The 24,246-nt window shown below is 40.8% G+C and overlaps 3 protein-coding genes across 3 annotated transcripts; all 3 read left to right on the top strand.

The window, feature by feature from the left end:
* Positions 1-2,498: 2,498 nt before the first annotated feature.
* LOC102404409 (SNRPN upstream reading frame protein-like) lies at positions 2,499-3,093 on the top strand. The gene is made up of 2 exons (XM_045164718.1): positions 2,499-2,525; positions 2,647-3,093. Exons 1-2 carry the CDS (start codon positions 2,499-2,501, stop codon positions 2,851-2,853), a joined length of 234 nt encoding a protein of 77 aa, XP_045020653.1. The 3' UTR covers positions 2,854-3,093.
* On the top strand, positions 2,740-3,866 carry LOC102403549 (small nuclear ribonucleoprotein-associated protein N). The gene is made up of 2 exons (XM_044939902.2): positions 2,740-2,873; positions 2,962-3,866. Exon 2 carries the CDS (start codon positions 3,017-3,019, stop codon positions 3,737-3,739), a length of 723 nt encoding a protein of 240 aa, XP_044795837.2. The 5' UTR covers positions 2,740-2,873; positions 2,962-3,016; the 3' UTR covers positions 3,740-3,866.
* Positions 3,867-11,440: 7,574 nt separating this feature from the next.
* Positions 11,441-13,987, top strand: TPD52L3 (TPD52 like 3). Its single transcript, XM_025281542.3, has one exon. It carries the CDS (start codon positions 11,907-11,909, stop codon positions 12,636-12,638), a length of 732 nt encoding a protein of 243 aa, XP_025137327.3. The 5' UTR covers positions 11,441-11,906; the 3' UTR covers positions 12,639-13,987.
* Positions 13,988-24,246: the final 10,259 nt, after the last annotated feature.

Raw genomic sequence — 24,246 nt, 5'->3', positions numbered from 1 at the left:
CACAGTCCGACTCTCACATCCATACATGACCACAGGAAAAACCATAGCTTTGACTAGACGAACCTTTGTTGGCAAGGTAATGTCTCTGCTTTTGAATATCCTATCTAGGTTGGTCATAACTTTCCTTCCAAGGAGTAAGCGTCTTTTAATTTCATGGCTGCAGTCACCATCTGTAGTGATTTTGGAACCCAGAAAAATAAAGTCTGACACTGTTTCCACTGTTTCCCCATCTATTTCTCATAAAGTGGTGGGACCGGATGCCATGATCTTAGTTTTCTGAATGTTGAGCTTTAAGCCAACTTTTTCACTCTCCACTTTCACTTTCATCAAGAGGCTTTGTAGTTCCTCTTCACTTTCTGCCATAAGGGTGGTGTCATCTGCATATCTGAGGTTATTGAGATTTCTCCTGGCAATCTTGATTCCAGTTTGTGTTTCTTCCAGTCCAGCGTTTCTTATGATGTACTCTGCATAGAAGTTAAATAAACAGGGTGACAATATACAGCCTTGATGTACTCCTTTTCCTATTTGGAACCAGTCTGTTGTTCCATGTCCAGTTCTAACTGTTGCTTCCTGACCTGCATACAAATTTCTCAAGAGGCAGATCAGGTGGTCTAGTATTCCCATCTCTTTCAGAATTTTCCATAGTTTATTGTGATCCACACAGTCAAAGGCTTTGGCATAGTCAATAAAGCAGAAATAGATGTTTTTCTGGAACTCTCTTGCTTTTTCTATGATCCAGCGGATGTTGGCAATTTGATCTCTGGTTCCTCTGCCTTTTCTAAAACCAGCTTGAACATCAGGAAATTCACGGTTCACATATTGCTGAAGCCTGGCTTGGAGAATTTTGAGCATTACTTTACTAGCGTGTGAGATGAGTGCAATTGTGCATCACTTTGAGCATTCTTTGGCATTGCCTTTCTTTGGGATTGGAATGAAAACTGACCTTTTCCAGTCCTGTGGCCACTGCTGGGTTTTCCAAATTTGCTGGTATATTGAGTGCAGCACTTTCATAGCATCATCTTTCAGGATTTAGAATAGCTCAACTGGAATTCCATCACCTCCACTAGCTTTGTTCACTAGTGATGCTTTCTAAGGCCCATTTGACTTCACATTCCAGGATGTCTGGCTCTAGGTCAGTGATTACACCATCGTGATTATCTGGGTCGTGAAGCTCTTTTTTGTACAGTTCTTCTGTGTATTCTTGCCATCTCTTCTTAATATCTTCTGCTTCTGTTAGGTCCATACCATTTCTGTCCTTTATCAAGCTCATCTTTGCATGAAATGTTCCTTTGGTATCTCTGATTTTCTTGAAGAGATCCCTAGTCTTTCCCATTCTGTTGTTTTCCTCTATTCTTTGCATTGATCACTGAAGAAGGCTTTCTTATCTCTTCTTGCTATTCTTTGGAACTCTGCATTCAGATATTTATATCTTTCCTTTTCTCCTTTGCTTTTCTCTTCTCTTCTTCTCAAAGCTACTTGTAAGGCCTCCCCAGACAGCCATTTTGCTTTTTTGCATTTCTTTTCTATGGGAATGGTCTTGATCCCTTTCTCCTGTACAATGTCTCGAACCTCATTCCATAGTTCATCAGGCACTCTATCTATCAGATCTAGGCCCTTAAATCTATTTCTCACTTCCACTGTAGAATCACAAGGGATTTGATTTAGGTCATACCTGAATGGTCTAGTGGTTTTCCCTACTTTCTTCAATTTAAGTCTGAATTTGGCAATAAGGAGTTCATGATCTGAGCCACAGTCAGCTCCTGGTCTTGTTTTTGCTGACTGTATAGAGCTTCTCCATCTTTGGCTGCAAAGAATATAATCAATCTGATTTCGGTGTTGACCATCTGGTGATGTCCATGTCTATACATGTCTTCTCTTGTGTTGTTGGAAGAGGGTGTTTGTTATGACAAGTGCATTTTCTTGGCAAAACTCTATTAGTCTTTGCCCTGCTTCATTCCGTATTCCAAGGCCAAATTTGCCTGTTACTCCAGGTATTTCTTGACTTCCTACTTTTGCATTCCAGTCCCCTATAATGAAAAGGACATCTTTTTTGGGTGTTAGTTCTAAAAGGTCTTGTAGGTCTTCATAGAACCATTCAACTTCAGCTTCTTCAGCGTTACTGGTTATTAGAGTTACTAGTATACAAAACAGACCTTCCCCCTGCTCTGCTGGAGTGGGCTTGGGGGAGGAAGGACACAGGTTTGTGCAGCCTCTGCATTGTAAGTCACCTCTTCCCTGCAGTGCCATGGTAGAGTGGAGCAGGTAGGCCAGAGAGTTGCACGATTTTTCCATCCTGTGCCTGCCTGAAATGTCAGGGCAGCTGCAGTATGCCCCTGGCCTTCTCTTACCTTTTTAAGGGAGAGGTGCGGGCTTGGAGGCCAAGAGAGGAAGATACTGCTTCAAATATGAACATCTGATCATTTGGCCCTTTGCGAGATGAGAGTGCATCATCCTGGTCCGCCATTTTGTAGTCTTGCCCTCTGACTTAGGACCTCAATATGGCGGACCCTGTGGAAAGACCTGAAGTTTGAAGGTCTCTGTCCTGCCTTGTGAATATTTGGCATAGTACCACAGCTTTTTGAGAATGGGAAAGGAATATGAGCCCTGTCTGAAGTTTAGAGCAAGGACTGTGTGTTGCTTTCTAAGGCAAGGGACCATTTACACTTGAGACAGACTACAGAACAGCACGTACCAGAGGTGGAAGTCCAAGTCAAACGTAGAAGGACAGCCTCACTGAGCAACCAGGAGTGTCACGTGTACCTGAGGCGATCTCAGCAGCAGCAAGTACCTGTGGTGGATTTCCAGGCAGAACTGAGACAGGCATTCTTAGCTGAGACACCAAGAGGTGGTTAAAGCAGTATTGGAACACCAAGGCTCCATCTACTATTTGAAGCTTCTGCCTCAGCTTGCATTGTTTGTAGGAGAACCTGCGTCATACCTTTATCTGTAGCCTTCCCTTAGGTCTTAAGGATCCTGAAACTTTCCTGTGGACATTGAATTTGGTGGAACAGCAATCATGACTGTGGGAAAGAGTAGCAAGATGCTGCAGCACATTGACTATAGGATGAGATGTATCCTGCAAGATGGTCGTATCTTCATTGGCACCTTTAAGGCTTTTGACAAGCATATGAACTTGATCCTCTGTGATTGTGATGAGTTCAGGAAGATCAAGCCAAAGAATGCTAAGCAGCCAGAGCGTGAAGAAAAGCGAGTTTTGGGTCTGGTGTTGTTGCGTGGGGAGAACTTGGTTTCCATGACTGTGGAGGGACCACCCCCCAAAGATACTGGCATTGCTCGGGTACCACTTGCTGGAGCTGCAGGGGGCCCTGGGGTTGGCAGGGCAGCTGGGAGAGGCGTTCCAGCTGGTGTTCCAATTCCCCAGGCTCCTGCTGGATTAGCAGGCCCTGTCCGAGGGGTTGGGGGGCCATCTCAACAGGTAATGACCCCACAGGGAAGAGGCACTGTAGCAGCTGCTGCAGTTGCTGCTACTGCCAGCATTGCTGGAGCTCCAACTCAGTATCCACCAGGACGGGGGACTGCACCTACACCTGTTGGTCGAGCAACCCCACCTCCAGGAATTATGGCTCCTCCACCTGGTATGAGACCACCCATGGGCCCACCAATTGGGCTTCCTCCTACTCGTGGGACGCCAATAGGCATGCCCCCTCCAGGAATGAGACCCCCTCCACCAGGGATAAGAGGTCCACCTCCCCCAGGAATGCGTCCACCAAGACCCTAGGATACTGTTGATCCTTCTTAGTCACTTTTTGTCCTGCAATGCAGCTTGTGAAATGTGTGAAATGTTTGTGAGCTTTTGTCCCCTCTGCTCCATTAATATTAGCTAATAAATGCATAGAGCAATTAAACTGTGGGGAAAAAAAAAAAACAAACCAGACCTTTCATACAATCTTTACAGGCACCAAGTATAACATGCAGTTTTATTCAATAGTACTTTGGATACTCCAGAAAACCAATTCTGACTAAACCCTGAGATGACAGCAGGAAGTCCCCTCTGTTAATTCAAGGAGAAACTCCAAACCAGAAGGTAGTGGAAGACGGTTTTTGTAATCAGACAACTCCTGATAGGTGGGCAAGAGTTGGCCAGGAAATAACCATTCCAGGCAGAAAGAGTGACATGTGCCAAGGCCTATAGGCAAGAGGATACAGTAAACTTGAAGTTTTCAGAACTGCAATAATGTAGCCCTGGAGTATAAAGTGTATGATGGGAAGTGAAAGAAATGTGGCTGGAAAGATAACACCTCAAATATGTTTCAGGATACATTTCAGGAAAGAAGAGTCTACTGTGAACAAATGCAGTCACGTGTTCAAGAAAATATTAAATGTATATGCAGGAATAGACTTAGGACAGGCCTCTGATCTGGGGTGGTATACCAGAAAAACTCACCTTCTAGTCACTCAGTATCTTGGTAAAGAACTTTCATAGATAGAATGTTCAAATACATTGTGTTATAGGCATACCAAGGACTACTATACAGCACTGAAAATGGATAAATTATAGCAATAACACCAAAATGAATGAATCTTAAAAGCAGTGGAGAAGTCACAGAAGAATACATAAGGTATGATTCCATTTATATAACATTCAAAAATGGTGACAGATGTTAACTAGACTTATTATAGTGATTATTTCACAATAAAGTTGATCCGTGAACAACATGGAGGTTAGGGATGCCAATCCCCACATAGTTGAAAATCTACATATAATTTACAGTTGGCCCTATGTATCTATGGTTCTACAACTATGAATTTAACCAACTGTGGATCATGCAGTACTACAGTATGTATTTACTGGGGGAAAAAAAAATCCACGTATATGTGGACATGTGCAGTACAAATCTATGTTGTTCGAGGATCAACAAATACACAAATATCAAATCATTATGTTGTACACCTGAAACTGTTACACGTCAATTATACCTCAATAAAAATAAAGTTCAAAAGTTGGCAAAACTAAATAATACATTATTTATAGACACAAAGGTGGTAAGAACTTATGAAGAAAAAAAGGAATGATCACCCCAAAATTTGGAGTAGAGGTTAACCGGGGGAGGAAACAGAATGAGTTGGACATGATGTATCAAGCTTCAAAAACACGGGAAACACTGTTAGTTGAGCGGTGAGTACATAGTTATATTTATAATTTTTAGAAGTATGTATATAATATATACTTTTGTGTGCATAATATTTTTCAGAATTGAGAAGATAATGAAAAGATTAAATGTGAGTTTAAAAAGTGAAGCAGCCCTCAGTTTACAGATTAATACCTCAAATTTGCTACTTAATAACTATGTTACAAGTTATTTTCTGTGTCTATCAGTTTCTTGATCTGCAGAAATGGAGAAACTAGTCTCACAGAGTTTAACAGTATTTCTAATCTCTCTCTCTCAAATTATGAGGATTAAATGAAATAACATATATGAAAGTACTTAGAACAATTCCTGGCACATAGTAAGTAATCAATAAATATTAGATATCACCATTATTTTTACTACTGTAGCAGGTATTTAATAAATGCTAATTTCCCTCTGTCCCTTCTTTCAAAAAGAGAAGAGGAACCAGTGAAAATGAAGGTCCATTTGGAATTCCAATAGAAGAATCAAGCACAGCCATTAATGTTTATACTTTGCTTTGTTACTACTGTATTTCTTCACTTCTAATATTAACACTTTGTGACATTTTAATGTTTCTAAAATTGGGATTGAATGATTTAATCAGCAAGATTTAATACAGGTTTTTCCTCCTAGAAACCTCTTATTAAAATGAAGATGTGTCTTACAATTGATTGTGTCTCAGAATCAAGGAAATAAAGTAGTTATGCTGTTGCTATAGACGGCATGACAGTTTTAAGACAATAGCTAGGCAACTATGCAGTACAGTCCAGGCCTTAGGCTTTTTGTGTTATGGCAAATTCACCACAATGGCCATAGCCTTTAAAAGACTGTGAATTTTCTATTGGTAGTAGCCTGATTGTTCCCGGGCCCCTGCAGTCTATGGATACAAGTGAGTCAAACTGCTTTGGCCCCCATGTTTCACTAGTTCTAAATCCTCAGGGCCAAGCTTCAGGACTTAAGCACACCTTCCACTGCCAAGTCTTCCCAGTTACTTCTTGGAGTCTTCTATGCTCAGGACCAGCCTTTACACGAGATTCTAATCTGTTCTCTCTGTAGATGTCCAATCTGTGCCCAGTCACTTGAGGGAAGGTGTACTCAAAATCTCAACATCCTCCAGACAAATTTTCCTGTTTAGTTAAAGTGTCAAGTAACCTGGGTCCCTTATACACATTTTAACAGCAGTCTGTGCCTTTGTTGAAACTGCATGTACTTCAGGAAGTGTGTTACTTGGGGAAGAGGGTGATAGTGAGAAGCAAGTGTGTCAAAATGTCTTTCAGTAATCCCCTGCTTCCTTTTTAAGGAATCCTCCTAGTTTTTATATCCTGACTAGAGAAACACAAAAAACCCTGGGTTCCTTGGCAGAGCACAAACAACCTATTTCTCTCAACCCATAACTAACCAAGTCTTTTCTGGCTCATGTACCAGCTTCACATACATTCTTCTCTTGGATGACTCCCTATTGTCGCTCCCAGGACTTATCATCCAACATACTGTCTTTCATCATGTAAGAAGAAATAAAATAAAAATTTCTGGAAAGGGAGAATTTGTTCCCTACACTTTCTTCATCGAACTGGGAAAAAAAAAAAAAACAAATGAGAACATATTCTGTTGTGAAAATTCCCCTAAAGTCTGCTCATCAGTTCAATTCAGTTCAGTTCAGTCACTCAGTTGTGTCCGACTCTTTGCAACCCCATGAATCGCAGCACGCCAGGCCTCCCGGTCCAGCACCAACTCCCGGAGTTCACTCAGACTCATGTCTGTCGAGTCGGTGATGTCATCCAGCCATCTCATCCTCTGTTGTCCCCTTTTCCTCCTGCCCCCAATCCCTCCCAGCATCAGAGTCTTTTCCAATGAGTCAACTTTCACATAAGGTGGCCAAAGTACTGGAGTTTCAGCTTTAGCATCATTCTTTCCAAAGAACACCCAGGACTGATCTCCTTTAGAATGGACTGGTTGGATCTCCTTGCAGTCCAAGGGACTCTCAACAGTCTTCTCCAACACCACAGTTCAAAAGCATCAATTCTTCAGCACTCAGCTTTCTTCACAGTCCAACTCTCACATCCATACATGACCATTGGAAAAACCATAGCCTTGACTAGACGGACCTTTGTTGGTAAAGTAATGTCTCTGCTTTTCAATATGCTATCTAGGTTGGTCATAACTTTCCTTCCAAGGAGTAAGCGTCTTTTAATTTCATGGCTGCAATCACCATCTGCAGTGATTTTGGAGCCCCAAAAAATAAAGTCTGACACATACTGCACTTTATTTAGCTTAGTTTTGGGATTTCTTTGCCTTTTATCTTCAGCATTAAGAGGAGAGTTTCTCATTCAGAATCCGGGAAAATGCCTGAAAACACTAATGTTTCTGCAAGCATCAAAAGAAAAGTCCATTCTCTGAAACAAAATAGTGGTTAAAGAGCCCTTACTACTCTTTGTTGTTGTTTAGTCACTAAGTCATATCTGATTGTGACCCCATGGACTGTACCCGCCAGGCTCCTCTGTCCATGGGATTTCCCAGGCAAGAATACTGGTACAGGTTGCCATTTCCTTCTCCAAGGGATCTTCCGAACCCAAGGACTGAACCTGAGTCTCCTACATTAACAGGCGAAGTCTTTACTATTGAGTCACCAGGGAAGTCCAACTACCCTTTGTAGGTCTTTATATAGCCTTCACATTCCCAAAAAGAAAAATATTCATTTTTAATCTAGGGAAGTTCCTATATCTTTTTTTAATTAATTTATTTAATTGGAGAAGTTCCTATATCTCTTGATCATTTTCCTTTCCCTTCTTTTCACCCTTCCACCTCCCTGTCAATTCCTCTTCTTCTCCTTCTGAGGTCCTCCTAATAAGCCACTTCATCTCATACATATCATCTATTGCAAAATGCAGGAGGGAGAACACTAGTTCTTCAGATACAACCAGATTCTGAATTTTAATTTGATTCCTCCAGGGATTCTTGCTACAATTATATATACCACTAAAGAGAGTGAATAACTCTCTAAGTAAAATAAGCTCTTAATTCCTGAGAGTATGTTTGGGTTTCAGAGAGGAAAATCCTACTCTGTAATATACCTCATTATTTTTTTAGTTAATTAGTCCATGTAGAAGGGCTACTGAAAGGAAATGCCATCCTGGTTCTAAATGAAGACCAACTCAACTGCTGAACTGTGAGGATTATTACCAATAACTCAAGCAGCTGTAAACCACAGCAAATAAATCAGTTCATGCTGGAGAATATCTATGGGGAGGGTGACTCACTGCATACATTACTGATGAAGCTGGGCTGTGATTTGAGATAGTTATGAAAATAACTTATAAACTGAAATCAAATATAATATTATGGCTTTCCACAAGAAAAGCCTAACTACCAATTTTCTCCTCCTACTCTTGAAACGTTCTGACTGGATTAGGTTTTAAACTATATGTCTTATTTTAAGGCCCAATTAAATATTTGAACATTTTTCTTGGTATTCAGCTAAAATGAACAAAATATTCATGATAGTATTATAGTTCTGTCATCATAGAAATAAAGCCTTAGGGAAATCACTATGGTTAAATCTAGCAGTGCAAACGATCAGACTACAGGGTGAGTTATTGCTTCTTTAGAAGCAATCTTAACCACCAATGTGGATTATTTTACAAGAGTTGATGTAATCAGGAAGCTCTATATTGACCTTTCATAACAAAAGTAGTTATGAAAGGGGTTTCCCAGGTGGCACTTCCCATCTGCCAATGCAGGAGATTTAAGAGATGTGGGTTCAGTTCCTGGGTGGGGAAGATCCCCTGGAGGAGGAAATGGTAACCCACTCCAGTATTCTTGCCTGGAGAACCCCATGAACAGGAGAGCCTAGAAGGCTATAGTCCACAGAGTCACAAAGATTCGGGCACGACTGAAGTGACTTAGCATATAACACAGTGCAACAAAAGAAGTAGTGAAAATCACTGACACTGGTGCAAGTCCCGAACCATTTCTAGACTCAAGTATCTATTAATACAATCTCGCTCCTTTCATCCCCAAACAACCCAGACCTGGTGAGTGGTATTACTCTGCTTTTACATTCAAGTTTTAGTAATTCATTTCTAAAAGATAACATATAGGCTTCTAAACAGTAAAAGAAAAACAATCATTTTGTTGTATCACTTACCTTTACAAAGGATTAGTATAAATCCACCACTCTTACTAGAAAAATAATTCAAATTTTATTCTTTACTAAAAACAGGTCAATAATGTCTTCCTTGGCAACAAAAGATAGCAAACCACTGTAGAAATAAAAATAATTTTCAAGATCTCTTTTCAGAGATTACTGAATCAAATATTTTGGCTGGTTTTAGTACATGTGTGTGCATACCGAGTCACTTCAGTTGTGTCTGACTCTTTGCAATCCTATGGACTGTAGCCTGCCAGGCTTCTCTGTCCATGGGATTCTCCAAGCAGGAATACTGCAGTGGCAAGAATAGTGAAGTGGGTAGCCACTCCCTTCTTCAGGAGATCCTCCCGACCCAGGGATTGAACCCAGCTCTCCCACATTGCAGGCAGGTTCTTTACCACCTGAGCCGTCAGAGAAGCCCCTTTTAGCGCATAAATAGCATCAGAAAGCTTTCAGTTTCAGATGAACAGTTTTGTATGCCTTGCTGTATAATACAGATTATTTCATCGTCTAATATAGAGATGTGAGCTTCTAAAGTCATGAGGCAGTAGCTCAGTATTTTACATCTTAAAAAAACAGCTTGTTCAAATAGTTTCTTACAATCACTATAAATCAAGTGAAATTTCATTTGAAAGATCTATGTTTCCAAAATACATGAGTTTTTTTGTATGTAGTTATGAATAAGCCTAATAAAATGGATTATTTCACTGTGTTACCTATTTTTCCAGGTCTACTCAGGTCAGAACATTACTAGTTAGGAGGCCCCCTTCCAGAGGCTATATTTTGATTTGGAATCGGGAAACAAAGTTGCTCAGAGAGGTCAGGTCAATTTTGTATGAGAGAAATCATTACTCTACAAAAAGAATCAAACTTAACAAAAGATTTCATACACTAAACTAAAGGGTGAGGAAATAGAAAAATAAGAAAGTAGACAGTGAGGTTGGTGGCTGCAACAATTCAGAGGATAATCAAGTGCTAGCTCAAATCCAGTGATTTGGAATCTCAGCTTGGAATAGACAAATGTGTGCTCCACATTATTTAGCTTAATTCAGAGGTTTCTTTGCCCTTCACCTTCAGTTTTGAAAGGAGAATACTGATTCAGAGTCAGAACATTCCTGAAACCACTAGTGTTTCTGCAGGCAGTGGAGGAAGAGTCTACCCTCTGGAACAAAACAGTTTTTAAGCAGTCCTTACTGCCCTTTTCAGGCCTTTATACATACAGGAAAATACCTTATCAGCCTTCATGTTTCCACAAGGGAAATCCTCATTTTTTTTTAAAGGGAGGCACATGCTTCAAGGTAAGCCAATAATAAACACTACTGAGCTATATGAAAGGATTATTAAATATAAAGCCAAAGGTTTGTAGTTGGTTTGGATGCCCAGCTAGATGCTTTACTGTAGCTATATAGACACGAGTATGGCAAATTGCTGAAATCTGATGAGGACTGTATCACCTTCCACAAGATCATGCTTGTAAGAATTACCAGAATATCCAACAAAACCACTCACTAGAAACTAAGACCTGTTCAAGGCTATTCCCTGGGAATGGGCATCCAGGTAATGAGCTAAGTGATACCTAGTCACCTGCCCTCACTGGACTGAAGCCCTGATTTTTCCACTCTATAAGTTACCAGCTCTGATTGAAGTAGTAGATCGGCACCCTGATAGAGCCTGTTCAACTACTACTACTACTACTTTTCTGTGAGGACCACCTCCCACAACTGATAACGGTGTATGTGGACAGACGTGCCCTCAGAAATGTAAGTGAATGCTTGGAAAAGAAAAAAAAAGAAATTGAAAACCCATGAATATATCTGCATATATCGTATTTCTTCTCTCTTAAATTCTCATAATACAGTAACCTTTGCTTTTCTTAAGCTTAAACTTGACACAACTATTATAAATTTACTAATTCTCCCTCCCTTTCCTTCCTCAAAATAACAGACAGTTGTGACTGGTCAGGCTCATTTTCTAAGCTCCACCATCCCAAGCCTCTGGCACTGTTGATACTTCATACCATGGGGGCTTGTTAAATTTAAGAGCTTTGAGGGCCCTTCAAATACACTTTATAAGTGGTGCCAGAAGTTTCTCAGGCCCCTTTGGGAACTTGGAAAGGGAAGGTTGGGAGGGGACCAATTGGAGTTCTAGACTCCCTGTCCCACTTTGAGACGGTGTTTATTTATTTCATGTATGAGGCTTATAAATCTGTTAGCACAAAAAAGTTCAACTGATTTTCAGAGTTTTTAAAATGGCTGCTCTGATGGAAAGAGGTCCGTACACGGAGTCAGATTTGGTTTGAAGGCCAGAACCAGTCACCTACTGAGGTAGGAGGGAAAACACCTCTCCCTGACAACTGCTGCAGTACCTACCTCACAGTGACGTTGTGATGTCGAAACCACTATGAATACTGGAGGCGCAGGCACTGAGCCTAAGTTCCGCCCTCTGCCACCTTTAGGCCGGAAGTCCGACCTCCACAACCCCAACCCAGCCTACCCTACCCTCCAGCCACCCCCCCCTCCAGCCACCCCCCCAACCCTAGCCGGAAGTGGACCCTATAAACCAAGGCATCTACTCCACAGCCAGGACCTTCACTCACTGGCCAAGGCACCCGTTCTACCAGACAAGACATGGATCCTTCCTGCCTCGAGTCCCACCCCACCCTAGAGTCTGACCCCGAAGGCCTAGACTTCAACTCTGCTGGCCAAGACTGTTTCTCTTCTGGTCACGAGTTCGACTCTCTCTACCAAGAACTGGACCTGGACTCTCTTAATGAAGATGTTCTTTCTCAGTCTATGCCAGACGCCTTGACAGAGACCTCTGCAGACCTTTGTGAATCCCGCTTGACTGCCGAACCAGAGGATCTCACTGAGGCAGAGCAAAAGCAGCTCAAATGTGAGCTCGCTAAACTGGAGGCAGAAATTGTAATGCTACGCCAAGCGCTGGCAGCCAAAGAGAGACGCTGTGTGGAGCTCAAGAAGAAGCTGGCCCTTACGGCCTTCGTGGGGCTGACGCAGAATCTGTCCAAGAGCTGGCACGACGTTCAGGTCTCCAACGCCTACATGAAACAAAAGACGTCAGCTGCCCTGTCCACGATGGGCTCTGCCATCTGCAGGAAGCTTGGAGATATGAAGAAATCAGTCACATTCAGATCCTTTGAAGGTCTTATGGGGACAATCAAGTCCAGAGTCACAGGTGGCAGAGAGCTTGGCCATGACTGTCTTCCTTCTTCAGCGGGGAGTGGGGATGATCCACTCCCAGTTTCTGGGAGTAGGGATGAACCGCTCCCGGTGTCAGGGAGTGGGAATGATCCAGTTCTGGCAAGTAGGGATGACCTACTTCCCTTTCTGGAGCCAGAATGAGCTCCTTGGTTAACTTGCCTGGCCACCTAACCAGTGCAAGAACTCCCTTCCATGATCCCAACTGCAACTCTGCCCATCAAAAACAAGTAACCAAACCACAATGGTAAAGTGAATTTAGGAAATGGAGAGAGTCCGGTTTTGAGAAAAGCAATCCCCGTTTGTACATAGATATTTGCTACTGTTGAGATAAAAATATCCAATGTTTTGTAACCAGTTATTTTACACTGAAGTTTGTAGATGAAATGTATCACTATACTAGCCTTCCTGGGGTTGGATTTAAATGGACAGGAGTTTGGTTCCAGAGGGGTTTTAGGCCAAAGCCAAAACTTCTTTTTTGGAAAAACTAGTGTACAAAAAGGGCAAAATAGGTTTCTGTTTAGATCCAGGAACAAAGTACGAAAGAACTACAAGTTTCCTTCCTTCTTTCCCTAATATTAGAAAGAACCTTGAAAGCTCTGCCTGGCCTATGATTTTTATTTTTTAAAGGTGATAAAGAAAACTGTTGTTTTTCTCTGAGGCCCTCAGAAAGGGGGAAAATATTAATAGACTAATTGGTACAGGATACTATGACTTTTATAAAATGATTTTTTTTAAACTGCTAATTAAGCAAAGTAGCTTCAATTTAGGGATTGTCAACTACTTTGGACTCAAGCTGAAATTGCAACTTTATTCTGCTTTGTGCTTTGTTTATAATCTTTTTATATATGAAAATGAGGGCCTTATAATTTAATCCTTGTGGCCATGTGTGTCTGCCACAGCAGCATGCTACCTATAAAAAAAGAATATTGTTTCTTTGTTCTGCAGCAATTCCTAGTTATCATTTTCAGTTGAGAGACTGAAGGGAAAAGAGCATTGCCAAATTCAAGAAAGGTAAACCCCTGTCTTAAGTGACATTTAAGACAGACTCTTGCCCCTGAAATTCTGGCCATTATACCTTTGAATGGACCTAACCGATTGTACATCACTGGTCACTTTGACCCCAAGTTTGTACTTGTTTATAAGCACTTGTTTGTACTAATCCGAAATGAGAAGGAGACAAAACCCAGCCCTCGGGATATCAAGATAACAGGACCCTGTAGGACATGGTTTGAGTTTATTCGAACTTTCTCATATCTGATTTTCATAGGAGCTACTTCTTTTTTTTCCTTTCTATTTTCAACTGTCAGGATCTGGCAGCTTCTTTCATTCCTCCAGTAACACTGCCTGGATTAAAAGCTTGAGTTTTATATTGGCTTTTAGCAGGGGTCTAGAGTCTTTATTTTCTTGGATATATATATTGATAACATCTCATTGCCTAAAGGTAGTCCCTACAACGTAATAAAGTGATCCTGTTTTGTTGATTTTTGACTGCTTCCCCTATATTCCTTTGGTTTGACTATAAGCAAAACCATCTACCACTATAAATGCAAAAGCATTTGGTAAACTATAAAGTCACTGATATAAAGCCCACATATTCCTGAAAACAAAGTTTTGCTTGGATTAAAACAAGATGTTCAACTTGTCTTACAAGTTGTGTTTTAATTTGTTTTAGTTTTTTAAATTTGGGGCTTATTTATTTATTTTTGGCCGTGCTCAGTCTTTGTTGCTATCTGCAGGCTTTCTCTAGTTGAAGTGAGTAGGGGATACTCTGTTGTTGTGCATGGGCTTCTCATCACGATGGCTTCTCTTTTTGTGGATCATGAGCTCTAGAGCACCTGGGCTTCAGTAGTTGCAACTCACGGGCTCCAGAGTGTAGGCTAAGTAGTTGTGGTACATTGCCCTGCAGCATGTGGAATCTTCCTGGACCAGGGATTGAACCTGTGTCCCCTTCATTGACAGGCAAATTCTTTACCACCAGACCACTGGGGAAGTGCAATTTGTTGTAGTTTTCTAAGTTGAAGAACTAGAGAGAAACTTGCAGAATTCATGAAGCCAAAGTAGCCCAACAGGCAAAGTCTTTGATCCCATATTACAGAAAGCCTTGTGTTAGAGAAAATCTCCAGCTAACATGATGGGCCAAACCCAGGATATGTTCTATTTTATTTAGTAATTTATACAAATGCTATAATAGTTTCCCCCAATAAATCCTCAACTCCTGAAAGCAGTGAAGAACAAAACTATTTTTGTTTATCATTGTATTCCCATGCCAGGCTTAGGGTAGATGTTCAATAAATACTTGTTGCATAAATGAAGGAATCAATATCACATACTTCAGACATCAAATCTTGAATCCAAGAGATTATCAACAACATGAACTCGTTGACAAGTTCCTCCTGCTTTTAAAGCATTTCACTTCCCTATCCAGAGATAATTTGAGATCCTACTATGTGTCAGGCACTGTGCCAAGCTCTGAAGGCACAGAAATTTATTAGTCATGGCCCCTGCTCTCTAGAAACATATTCAGATCATTGCAACTCATTGCAGTAGATGCTAAAATAGAAGATACCTATAAAGAAAGAATGTTCAACTCTGCCTTGGTAGATCAGAAAAGAATTCAGAGTCAAAGTCTTAGAGGACTAGTAGGAATTTATAAGGTATAAAAGAGTAGAACATTCCAGACAATATCCAGAGGAACTAAGTCATGAAGGAATGTAATAGAATAGTATGTTCCAGGAAATACCAATAGGTCGTTGTGGCTAGAGAGAGGGGGGAAGTTGTGAGAGATGAGGATGGAGAAATAAGCAAAGGGCAAGATCATAAATAATCTTATATACTATCTGACATTAGTATTTAATTCTGTAGGAAATGAGTTGAAGGTGCTTAAGTCAAATTCATGTTTTAGATGTATCACTCTGGTCACCATAGAAATAGATTAAGTATTTAAGTGATATAATCTCTAAAACTTAGGAAGAAACTGCATAGGAGAGAGGGACAGATAGATTCGCAAGTTGATAAAGATGTAGAATTGAAAAGACTTGATACTGATAATGCTGGAGCTGAACATTCATTTTGCTTTGACTCTTTTATTGAATTCCAGCATACCTGCATCAACAGCCACAGACACCAAACAAAATGCCTCCATGAGCATGTGGACTCTGCATCAAAAGTTTCCTCCGGATTTTCTTTCTTCCACTTGCCTCTACCCTTCCCATACATTGCTGACCTTCATTTTCTAGCCTGTTAACCTTTATAATTGGATCACTTCTGTTCATCTAGCCACATCTGGATTTTGTAGCCCAGCATCAGTCTATTTCAGTTTAGGCAACTTCAGGATGCAGTTTGCAATAATGCTCAGAATATGTGAACCCTCAAAGATGCCCCATCTGACTCAATTTCTGAGATCCTTCGGTTGGGAGTGATATTGGAACAAAATTCCCTGAGTTTCTTGGTTTTCTTGGTCTTCCACTGCTCATATGAGTGAAGAGCTGGAATGGAAGATAGAGACAAGGTTGAAAGTTCTAACTCCCACAGATGGCACTCTCCATGCAGTTAGCAAGGATGGGAGTATAGTACCAAACCCTTGTTCATTAGCATCATACATACACCAGCATATTGCAAGCATCACTCCCAGAGAAATTCACTTGCACTTACAGAATCTACTTTATTCTTATCTTCATATTTGAGAGAAAATATATCACATACCTACTCATGAATTGCATGAACTGCAGAAGAGTCAGCAGTAATCTAGAACTGTGTAGGTCTTCTGACAATGCTAGCCAATGTGCTTGATGGTCCTCCCCATTAAGGGGACAATGATGCCATTTGTTGATTCTGCTAAGGAATGAGATCAGTTGCCTCTGGGCCATGGAATTTCAGTTCTTATCCATGAAGTCCAACATAAGAAAAATGATGAGTGCCGCACTATCAAAATTACTGGGGCTGACCATGTCCCACTCCTTCTGACCAGATATATTGCTGGGAGGCTCAATGATGCCATGCCTTCCAGTGCCTAGAGCCTGATTCACAAAAGGCAAGTGAAAAGTGGAAGAATGCCCTCAAAATGATGCACCTTGGCCAGCTACTGTGACACATTATCATGGCACTTGGTCATCTTTCAGAAATTACTAAGCAGATCCCTAGAACAGTCAAAAATATCTGGAAATTCCTGAGAATTCACCAGGTAATTTAAAAGTTCCTTCCCTGTTTAACTATACAACAACCCAAATAAATGATCACCTCAAGAAAAGGAGTGGGTTCTTCTGGAAGTTGAAGGTTTCCATCACCTCTACCCCAATCCTGGCTACCTTACCTCAGGCCCATGGCACTAAAACTTTCAGCTAATTGGATAAAAAATGCTTATCTAAGTTAGAGGAACAATTCATAGACTTAGCTGAGCCAAACTTTCATTCTAGAACATTAGAACTAAGAAATTAAAAGATTCAATTACATTGAAAATGGTCTATACAGTCATATAGATTTTTCATATTTAACTTCATAGTATGGCTTTAAATATCCTAGTATTGACCTAGAAACTTGTATTGTAACCCAGGCCACCCACACTTCTGACCAATTGGCTACAAACCTTCAGGGATTTCTTAGTACTCCTTGAAATACCATAATTAATTGGAATGACTCACAGAACTCAGGAAAGCCCTGTACTTGTGATTAAAGTTTTACTATAAAGGGTATAAATTGGGATTGACGAAGTGAAGAAGCACCAGAATGAGTTCTTAGAGAAAACCTGATGCTTCCATGTCTTCAGGATGCATCATCCTGACAGCACATAAATATACGATTACCAATCTGGCAGGCTCAGTTGTACAGTTTCAGGTGACCAGAGTTTTTATTGGGGTTTCATTACATGGGTATGATTGATTGAATTATTGGCCACATGATAGAACTCAATCTTCAGTCCTCTTCTCTCTGCAGAGATTGGGAGGACAGGCTGATATAATGTGACTCAACTCTCCAAACCTTAATCACATGGTTGGGTCTTTCCAGCACTGCTAGCCCCCATCTTGAAACTACTGAGGGACCTATCATGAATAACGACAACGGTCCTTTCACTTGGGAAATTCCAAGGATTTAAAGGCTCCTTACAAGGAATCAGAGACAAAGACCAGCCAATATTTTTTATTATACAGAAAAACAAGCAATAGAAAGCTGCTCTACAAAATGGTCCCTCAATCTCCACAAACACAAGCAAAAGTCATTGTACCTCTGTGTTAGTCTGTAAACACTTCTTAGAAATAATTTAGCTGGTCAATGTTTCTTACTGCCACAAAAATCTCATGTAATTCACAGCATTGCTTCACCACCCAACATATACCATTCCATAACTCTTATAGCTTCCAGACTATTATTTACCCCAAATTCCTGATTATTAGAAACACCCCAATGATCAGCACCTAGAAAAGACACAGACTTACAGTGGACATGTATAAAATACCTTCAAAGGCACCAGTGACCATTGGATTGAGGCTATATAGAGATGAGACATCTACTCCATTCATTCCTGCATAAAATTTAAATATGTCTTCCTTAGCATATTTATCTATCTTTATCTATCCTATGGAAGAAGATAGCTAATTATTCCCATCTCTGCATATTCATCCTGCCTTCCATCAATCCTTGCTGAGCCGAGTCAATCTAAATCTTTACCTACTCTTAAATATTATCTCTTAGTCCTGAAAACTTGGACTGAGAAGCCAGGGCACATAGAAATATTAGACACCTGTTGATTGGTACCTTGGCTCCCTCTTCTGCGGTACTTAATACCATGAGGATTTTATGGAGCCAGAAAAAAATTGTAATGGAAATCAGTCTCCCAATGCAAAATTATCCTAGACCCTGGCCAGGGCCTTTCGTGAGGCTTTCCTGATAGGGTTGGGTGGGGAGTCTAGGGGAGTGGGATGAAGCTTTGCAGCAGCCATCCTGAACACCATCTCATTTGTTTCTAGCATGCTGTCATACTGAACTCTCCTCCTTCCTCTGTGCTCTTCCCCACCTCTGTCTGACTCCCAACTTTTGACTCTATACCCCCAACTTTAAGCCTACCTTTGGCTATATGGATTTGTTATTCAAATCAAGTGTTCTCATCAAATGGCCCTTATCTTTTCCCAGTGGACTTAGTTTACCTTTCAGTCTGTGACTTTGTGTTGCTGCCTATGAAAGCCTGATAAGCCCACCTGAACCTTATAGGAGAGGAGCTAGGCACACATTTGGAGGAATGAGATTGGCTAGTTTGTAATGTATATAGTTTCCAGGAAGGCAAACATTTATATACTGTTTACTATGGACCATAAATTTTCCCAATTTCATTTCATTTTATTAATTTAGTCCTCACAATACCTCTGCGAGGTAGATTATTATTCCAATTTTACTGATTAGGAAACCAAAATGCAAAGAAGTAAAGCAACTTTCCAAAAAATATACAGCCAGTAAATGGCAGAGCCACATGCATGCCAGGAAGAGGAGTCTCCTCAGAAACCAACCCTAACAACACCCTGCTGTTAGACTTTCAGCCTCCAGACCTGTGAGAAAACAAATGTCCTCAATTTGAGCCACCCAGTCTGTGGTATCCTTTTATTATAGCCCTACCAGACTGATCTCCTTCAAATTTTTACTCAAAAACAACCCCTTTGGCCACCCTATGTACAGTTTGAACCACTGTATCCTTGTTCCTAGGTTTAGCATCATATGTCACACTACATTTTGGCAATCTGTTTATTGTCTGCCTCTTCCACTAGAACGTGAACTTCATAAGGGCAAGATTTGTGTCAGTATTGTCCACTAATATATTCCCTGTGTGTAATGAAGTGTCTGGCATAAATTAAGTGTTCAAATGAATGACAGGAGGAAAGAGAGTCCAGGAGCTGACTGGCTCCATTCTCCTCATATCACCAAACTCCACAGGACAGAAAGGAGGCAGGGCTGGGACAATAAATGAAACCTTGTCTGTATGTAGAATGGTTTCAGCATGATGACAAATACCAACTTCTACAAACAGAGGAGCTAGAGTCAGAAAAGCAAACCAAAGAGACATCTAAAATTGCTAAAAACTTAAGGGCATCTAGGCAACCAATGACTAACTCTACCCTATACCTGCTTGTTAAGGCTTGTGACTTTTACTTCTGCTTATTTTACCTACTCAGATATCTGTCTTCAGAATGCTTCTGCCTCCAGAAGCCTTCTCACTCTTACTTCAGCACTCTCGTCCTTAGCTAAGGCAAGATTGGTGGTGATTTGAGGAATGATATGCAAGTTTACCCAGGGTCTTCAAAAATTTCCTTCCCTTAAAAGCTCGAGAGTCCTAGAAAAACAAATGCTTATAGTGTTTGCTCAGGTAGCAGCCAGGAGTCTCTCCAGGCTCCACCAGGAATCTCTTGCTTCTGCCTAACTTTGCTACTGTCTATAGCTCATTCCTGGCCACTTGATTTTCACCTCCAGGATGGCATCTTAGTTTTGGTTTCATCCCTGGATGCTTCTCTTGAATTACCTTAAGCACTTTACCCAGAAGTCTCTTGGCAGATGAACCCAGCATCCTGGAATTCTGCTCCTGAAGAAGTGGATTTAAAGCAAAGCAATAAAGAGGAGGAGCTTCCCAGGTGGTACTAGTGGTGAAGAACCCACCTGCCAACGCAGGAGACACAAGAGACGTGGGTTCAATCCCAGGGTCACAAAGATCCCCTGGAGTAGGAAATGACAACCCACTCCAGTATCCTTGCCTGGAAAATTCCATGGACAGAGGAATCTGGCAGGCTATAGTCCATTGGGCCATAAAGAGTCAGACATGACTGAGAGCCTTAGCACCAACAAAGAGAAAATCTGTAACATCCCCATCTCTCAGCCACCTCCCATCTACTCACAGCTTCTCCTCAACACTAGGGGGTGCTAGTCACACTGTCATTTTACCCTGTTAAACTTCCAACCATCGGTTACATTTCTTGATGATATGTTTATCACTAAATACTAAATCCATGGCCCCTCTTGAAATATGGATAAATCTTGCACCTGTTCCTTATATGATAGAAGAGGACTTACCATTAACTAGGGTTTTGACCTTAACCTATAGAACCTACTTGAAATACTGAGAATAAGGTCAGCGGGGAGTTTCTTTGCTAACTCCATAGAGTATCTGATACTGTGTGCTCTGTGTATTCATTTCAGGACTACGCAAGCAGAGGGGACTCCTTGTTCTGATGCAAAATGAGAAGAGAGAAATCCTTCTTTGAAGAAAGAGGTTGTTTGTGGCAGTGGAGGGATAAGGAACAGGATCAATTATTGGGGTTGTTGGATCAAAAGCAAGGAAAAGAGGAGGGGCACGCAGGCTGAGGACTGGGGGTGGATGGAGTGCAGGCACAGTGGGATCTGAGGGCCACCTGTGCCTAGGAGCCTTGGACATGTATTGCCAGTTGGCCGGGGTGCTGTGGGCCAGGAGTATCACGCGCTATTTTGAGCTGGTGACAGTTATGGGAAGGAGTGGGGAGAAGCAACCTAAACGTTCATTGTCAGAGGAAGGGATAGAAAAGATGTAGTACATATATCAATGTAATACTACTCAGCCATTAAAAAGAATGAAATAATTTCATTTGCAGCAACATGGATGAATCTAGGGATTATCATACTAAGTTAGACAGAGAAAGTCAAATACCATATAATATTGCTTACATGTAGAATCTAAAAAAAAAAAAAACACTTCCCAGATGGCACTAGTGGTAAAGAACCCGCAAATCCCCTGGAGAGGGCATGGCAACCCACTCTAGTATTCTTGCCTGAAGAATCCCATGGATAGAGGAGCCTGGCAGGCTATAGACCATAGCGTTGCAAAGAGTCGGACATGACTGAAGTGACTTAGCATGCACACACATACACAGAATCTAAAAAAATGATACAAATGAACTTATTTACAAAACATAGACTCACACACTTAGAAAACAAACTCATGGTTACAGAAGGGGAAAGAAAGGGGAGGGGGATAAATTAGGAGTCTGAGACTGACATATACACACTACTCTATTTAAAATAGATAACCAGCAATGACATATTGTACAGCATAGGGAACTCTGCTAAATATTCTGTAATAACGTAAATGGGAAAATAATTTGAGAAAGAACAGACACATATGTATGTATAACTGAATCACTTTGCTGTACACTTGGAACTAACACAGCATTGTTAATAAACTATAGTTCAGTATAAAATAAAAATGTTTTTTAAAAGAAAGTAAAAGAAAGGAAGTACATCAGGAGCTACTCCAAAGCTAAGCAAGGGAGAATTCTCACAGCTTATCATTCTCTGGTCCCCAGACTCCCAAGAGCCTCCAGCTCCACACCTCATTACCCTGCTTTCAATCATCTCCTAGGGAAATTCTTTGCCCTAGGCAACAGAGGCTCAGAAATGGAGGATGGGAAGGACAGAAGAGGCTCCATTCCTGGCATCCATAGTTAGATCCCTGAACATATTTCCCTGTAAAAATACTGCTCATTGAATGGCCATATCATATAGTTCTGTTGGAACTTTACTTCTAAGTATTATGGGTTAAATATAACTAACCACCATGTATAATATGGTTTCTATGGAGAATGCGTTTTGAGTTCCACATAACTCACTTCTACAAACAAACCACTGGAATTCTGGCACTCCAACAGGAGGACTGCCTGTGCAACTCTCAAATGAGAGAGGAAGATAAATTAATGTGTTTTGGGACTGTTGACTTCATCGGACAAGGAAAGACTTTGTGTCCTTTTTGCTTGAGAGCTTTCTTATATTGCCTCCTGATCATTCTAGAGATAAATATAAGAGAACAAGTGAAATATAAGAGAATGAGTAAAAAATCAGAAGGAAATCTAATTTTAGCTTCTTTGGGTATTTTGATAATGAAAACTACTAAAGCATACCAAATAAAAGTGAGATCAGTAAATTAAGTTTATCTAAATTCAGATTATTAAACTGTACTTTAACCACTTTAGTATAATTGTATGTGTGCATGCACATACACACAGATTAGGGAGAAGTGGAGAAAATGATTCATGCAGTTCTTCTTAGTGAAACTGAAAGTTTAGTTAACCCTGAAAAGATGCCATTATTAAGTGAGCTATAGCTCATTGTTTATGTGCAAGTTAGCCACCAGACCACATGTATCCTTTCTGGGGGCCCTTAGCAAAACAAGACATTTAACTTCTAGTACATGGAAATATTTTTACATTTGCAAGCGTTTTTTCTGGTAAAAGAAACCCCATGCAAGAGATGAAACAGGCTTTTAAAAATGATTCTTCAGTAATTAACATTTTTACATAAAAGAAATGTCCTGCAAATATTTAAAGAGCATTCATAAGTGTCAGGACAGAGATGAAAAAAAAAAAAAAAAAGTCCAGTAAACCTTGATATCATGCATTTGAGCACTTCCTATGTGCTAAGGGCTTTACTTCTGTTATGTTCTTTAATCCTCACTAAAGGAAGAAATTAACTCTCACATTTCATCAATGAGAAACTTAAGTCAGAGAGACTAAAGAACTTGCCCAAGTCTTCAAAGTCTGCAAATAACAGAGTGAACACTTGAATCCAGGTGCAGATAACTCACGGCCAGGCTCTCAGCTACTCTGCTGCTTCACAAATGGCAGAAGTCCAAGTGCCACTATTAAACATTAGCCATTATTACCAAGAATTGCCCCACGGGGATCTTTATAGTTCAAGTATCATATGCAAAACACTCCCATAGGGTTTCTCTTTAGAAAAGAGTACACTTGCCAGAGGAAGGTGTTTCTGAATATCATTATCAGTAAAAAATCCTTAAACTTAATCTATACTTTTTGGGCAATAAACAATCTAAACAAGTACCATTTTTAGAAATAAACCATGAATAATGCAATCTGCATAAAACTAAGCGTAATGTCTTGGAGGGATATAGATGCCCTGCTTGGGGGAGCTGGCAAACAGAGGTGGACAGGCAAACACAGGGGCTCAAGTGTGTTTACATGTATGTGCACCTTGAGGCATGGTTCTGTTATCATCCAAGAGAAAAAGGGAGTCATGGTCTGTTCTATCTCTAGCCTTATACAGAGCTTGTTAATATTGGGAGGTTCAAGTCTAGTAACCTGAACTAGTTCATTGCATAACCCACTCCTGAGGCTCTGGTTAAACTGTGGTGGAAGTTTGGATCCTTTCCCCGAAGAGAGCCCATAAAGCTTAAGAGATGTCAATTCTTTCTCCTGGCAGCTAATCAATGTCTATCAGTTCTTGTGGGTAGACCTGCATTGCTTCCTCTTCCCTCCTGGGGAATGACTGCTGGGCTTCTAAAGCTATCACCCTCCACATCTCCTAAAATGTAGTATGTCAGAATTGCAATCAGTGTGCACCCAACAGTACTACCGACCCCAGCTCCCCACCAATTCCCAACCAAAGCTCCGGATATTCATGAATCATTATGACTACTTAATCCCAGCAAGTTCTACTGAATTGCCTCTAAATTTCTCTGGATGTGTGAATAGGGAAAGGCTTAGCTGCTCAGAAAAGTTGTTAGACTCAGTACCCATGAAAGCAGGGTCTGAATCTGCATCTCAATCTCCACTGACTGGGTGGACCCAGCAGAAATCTGTCCTCAGGATTTTGAATTGTCCTTCTGTAGTCATAGTCCCCATGCCTAGGGACAGAGGAGCCTGGTGGGCTACAGTCCATAGGATCACAAAAGAGCTGGATATGACTTAGTGACTAAACAACAAGGGAGTAAAGAAAAGCAGAGACATTGCCT

Source organism: Bubalus bubalis, chromosome 3 (genome assembly GCF_019923935.1).
Source record: "Bubalus bubalis isolate 160015118507 breed Murrah chromosome 3, NDDB_SH_1, whole genome shotgun sequence".
NCBI lineage: Eukaryota > Metazoa > Chordata > Mammalia > Artiodactyla > Bovidae > Bubalus > Bubalus bubalis.
This window is presented reverse-complemented; position numbering and strand designations above follow the sequence as displayed.

Coding starts and splice junctions, on each gene's coding strand:
- LOC102404409 (XM_045164718.1), top strand. CDS start 2,499: ATGGCGGACCCTGTGGAAAGACCTGAA. Junction 2,526..2,646: donor ACCCTGTGGAAAGACCTGAA/GTTTGAAGGTCT, acceptor TTGCTTTCTAAG/GCAAGGGACCATTTACACTT.
- LOC102403549 (XM_044939902.2), top strand. CDS start 3,017: ATGACTGTGGGAAAGAGTAGCAAGATGCTGCAGCACATTGACTATAGG.
- TPD52L3 (XM_025281542.3), top strand. CDS start 11,907: ATGGATCCTTCCTGCCTCGAGTCCCACCCCACCCTAGAGTCTGACCCC.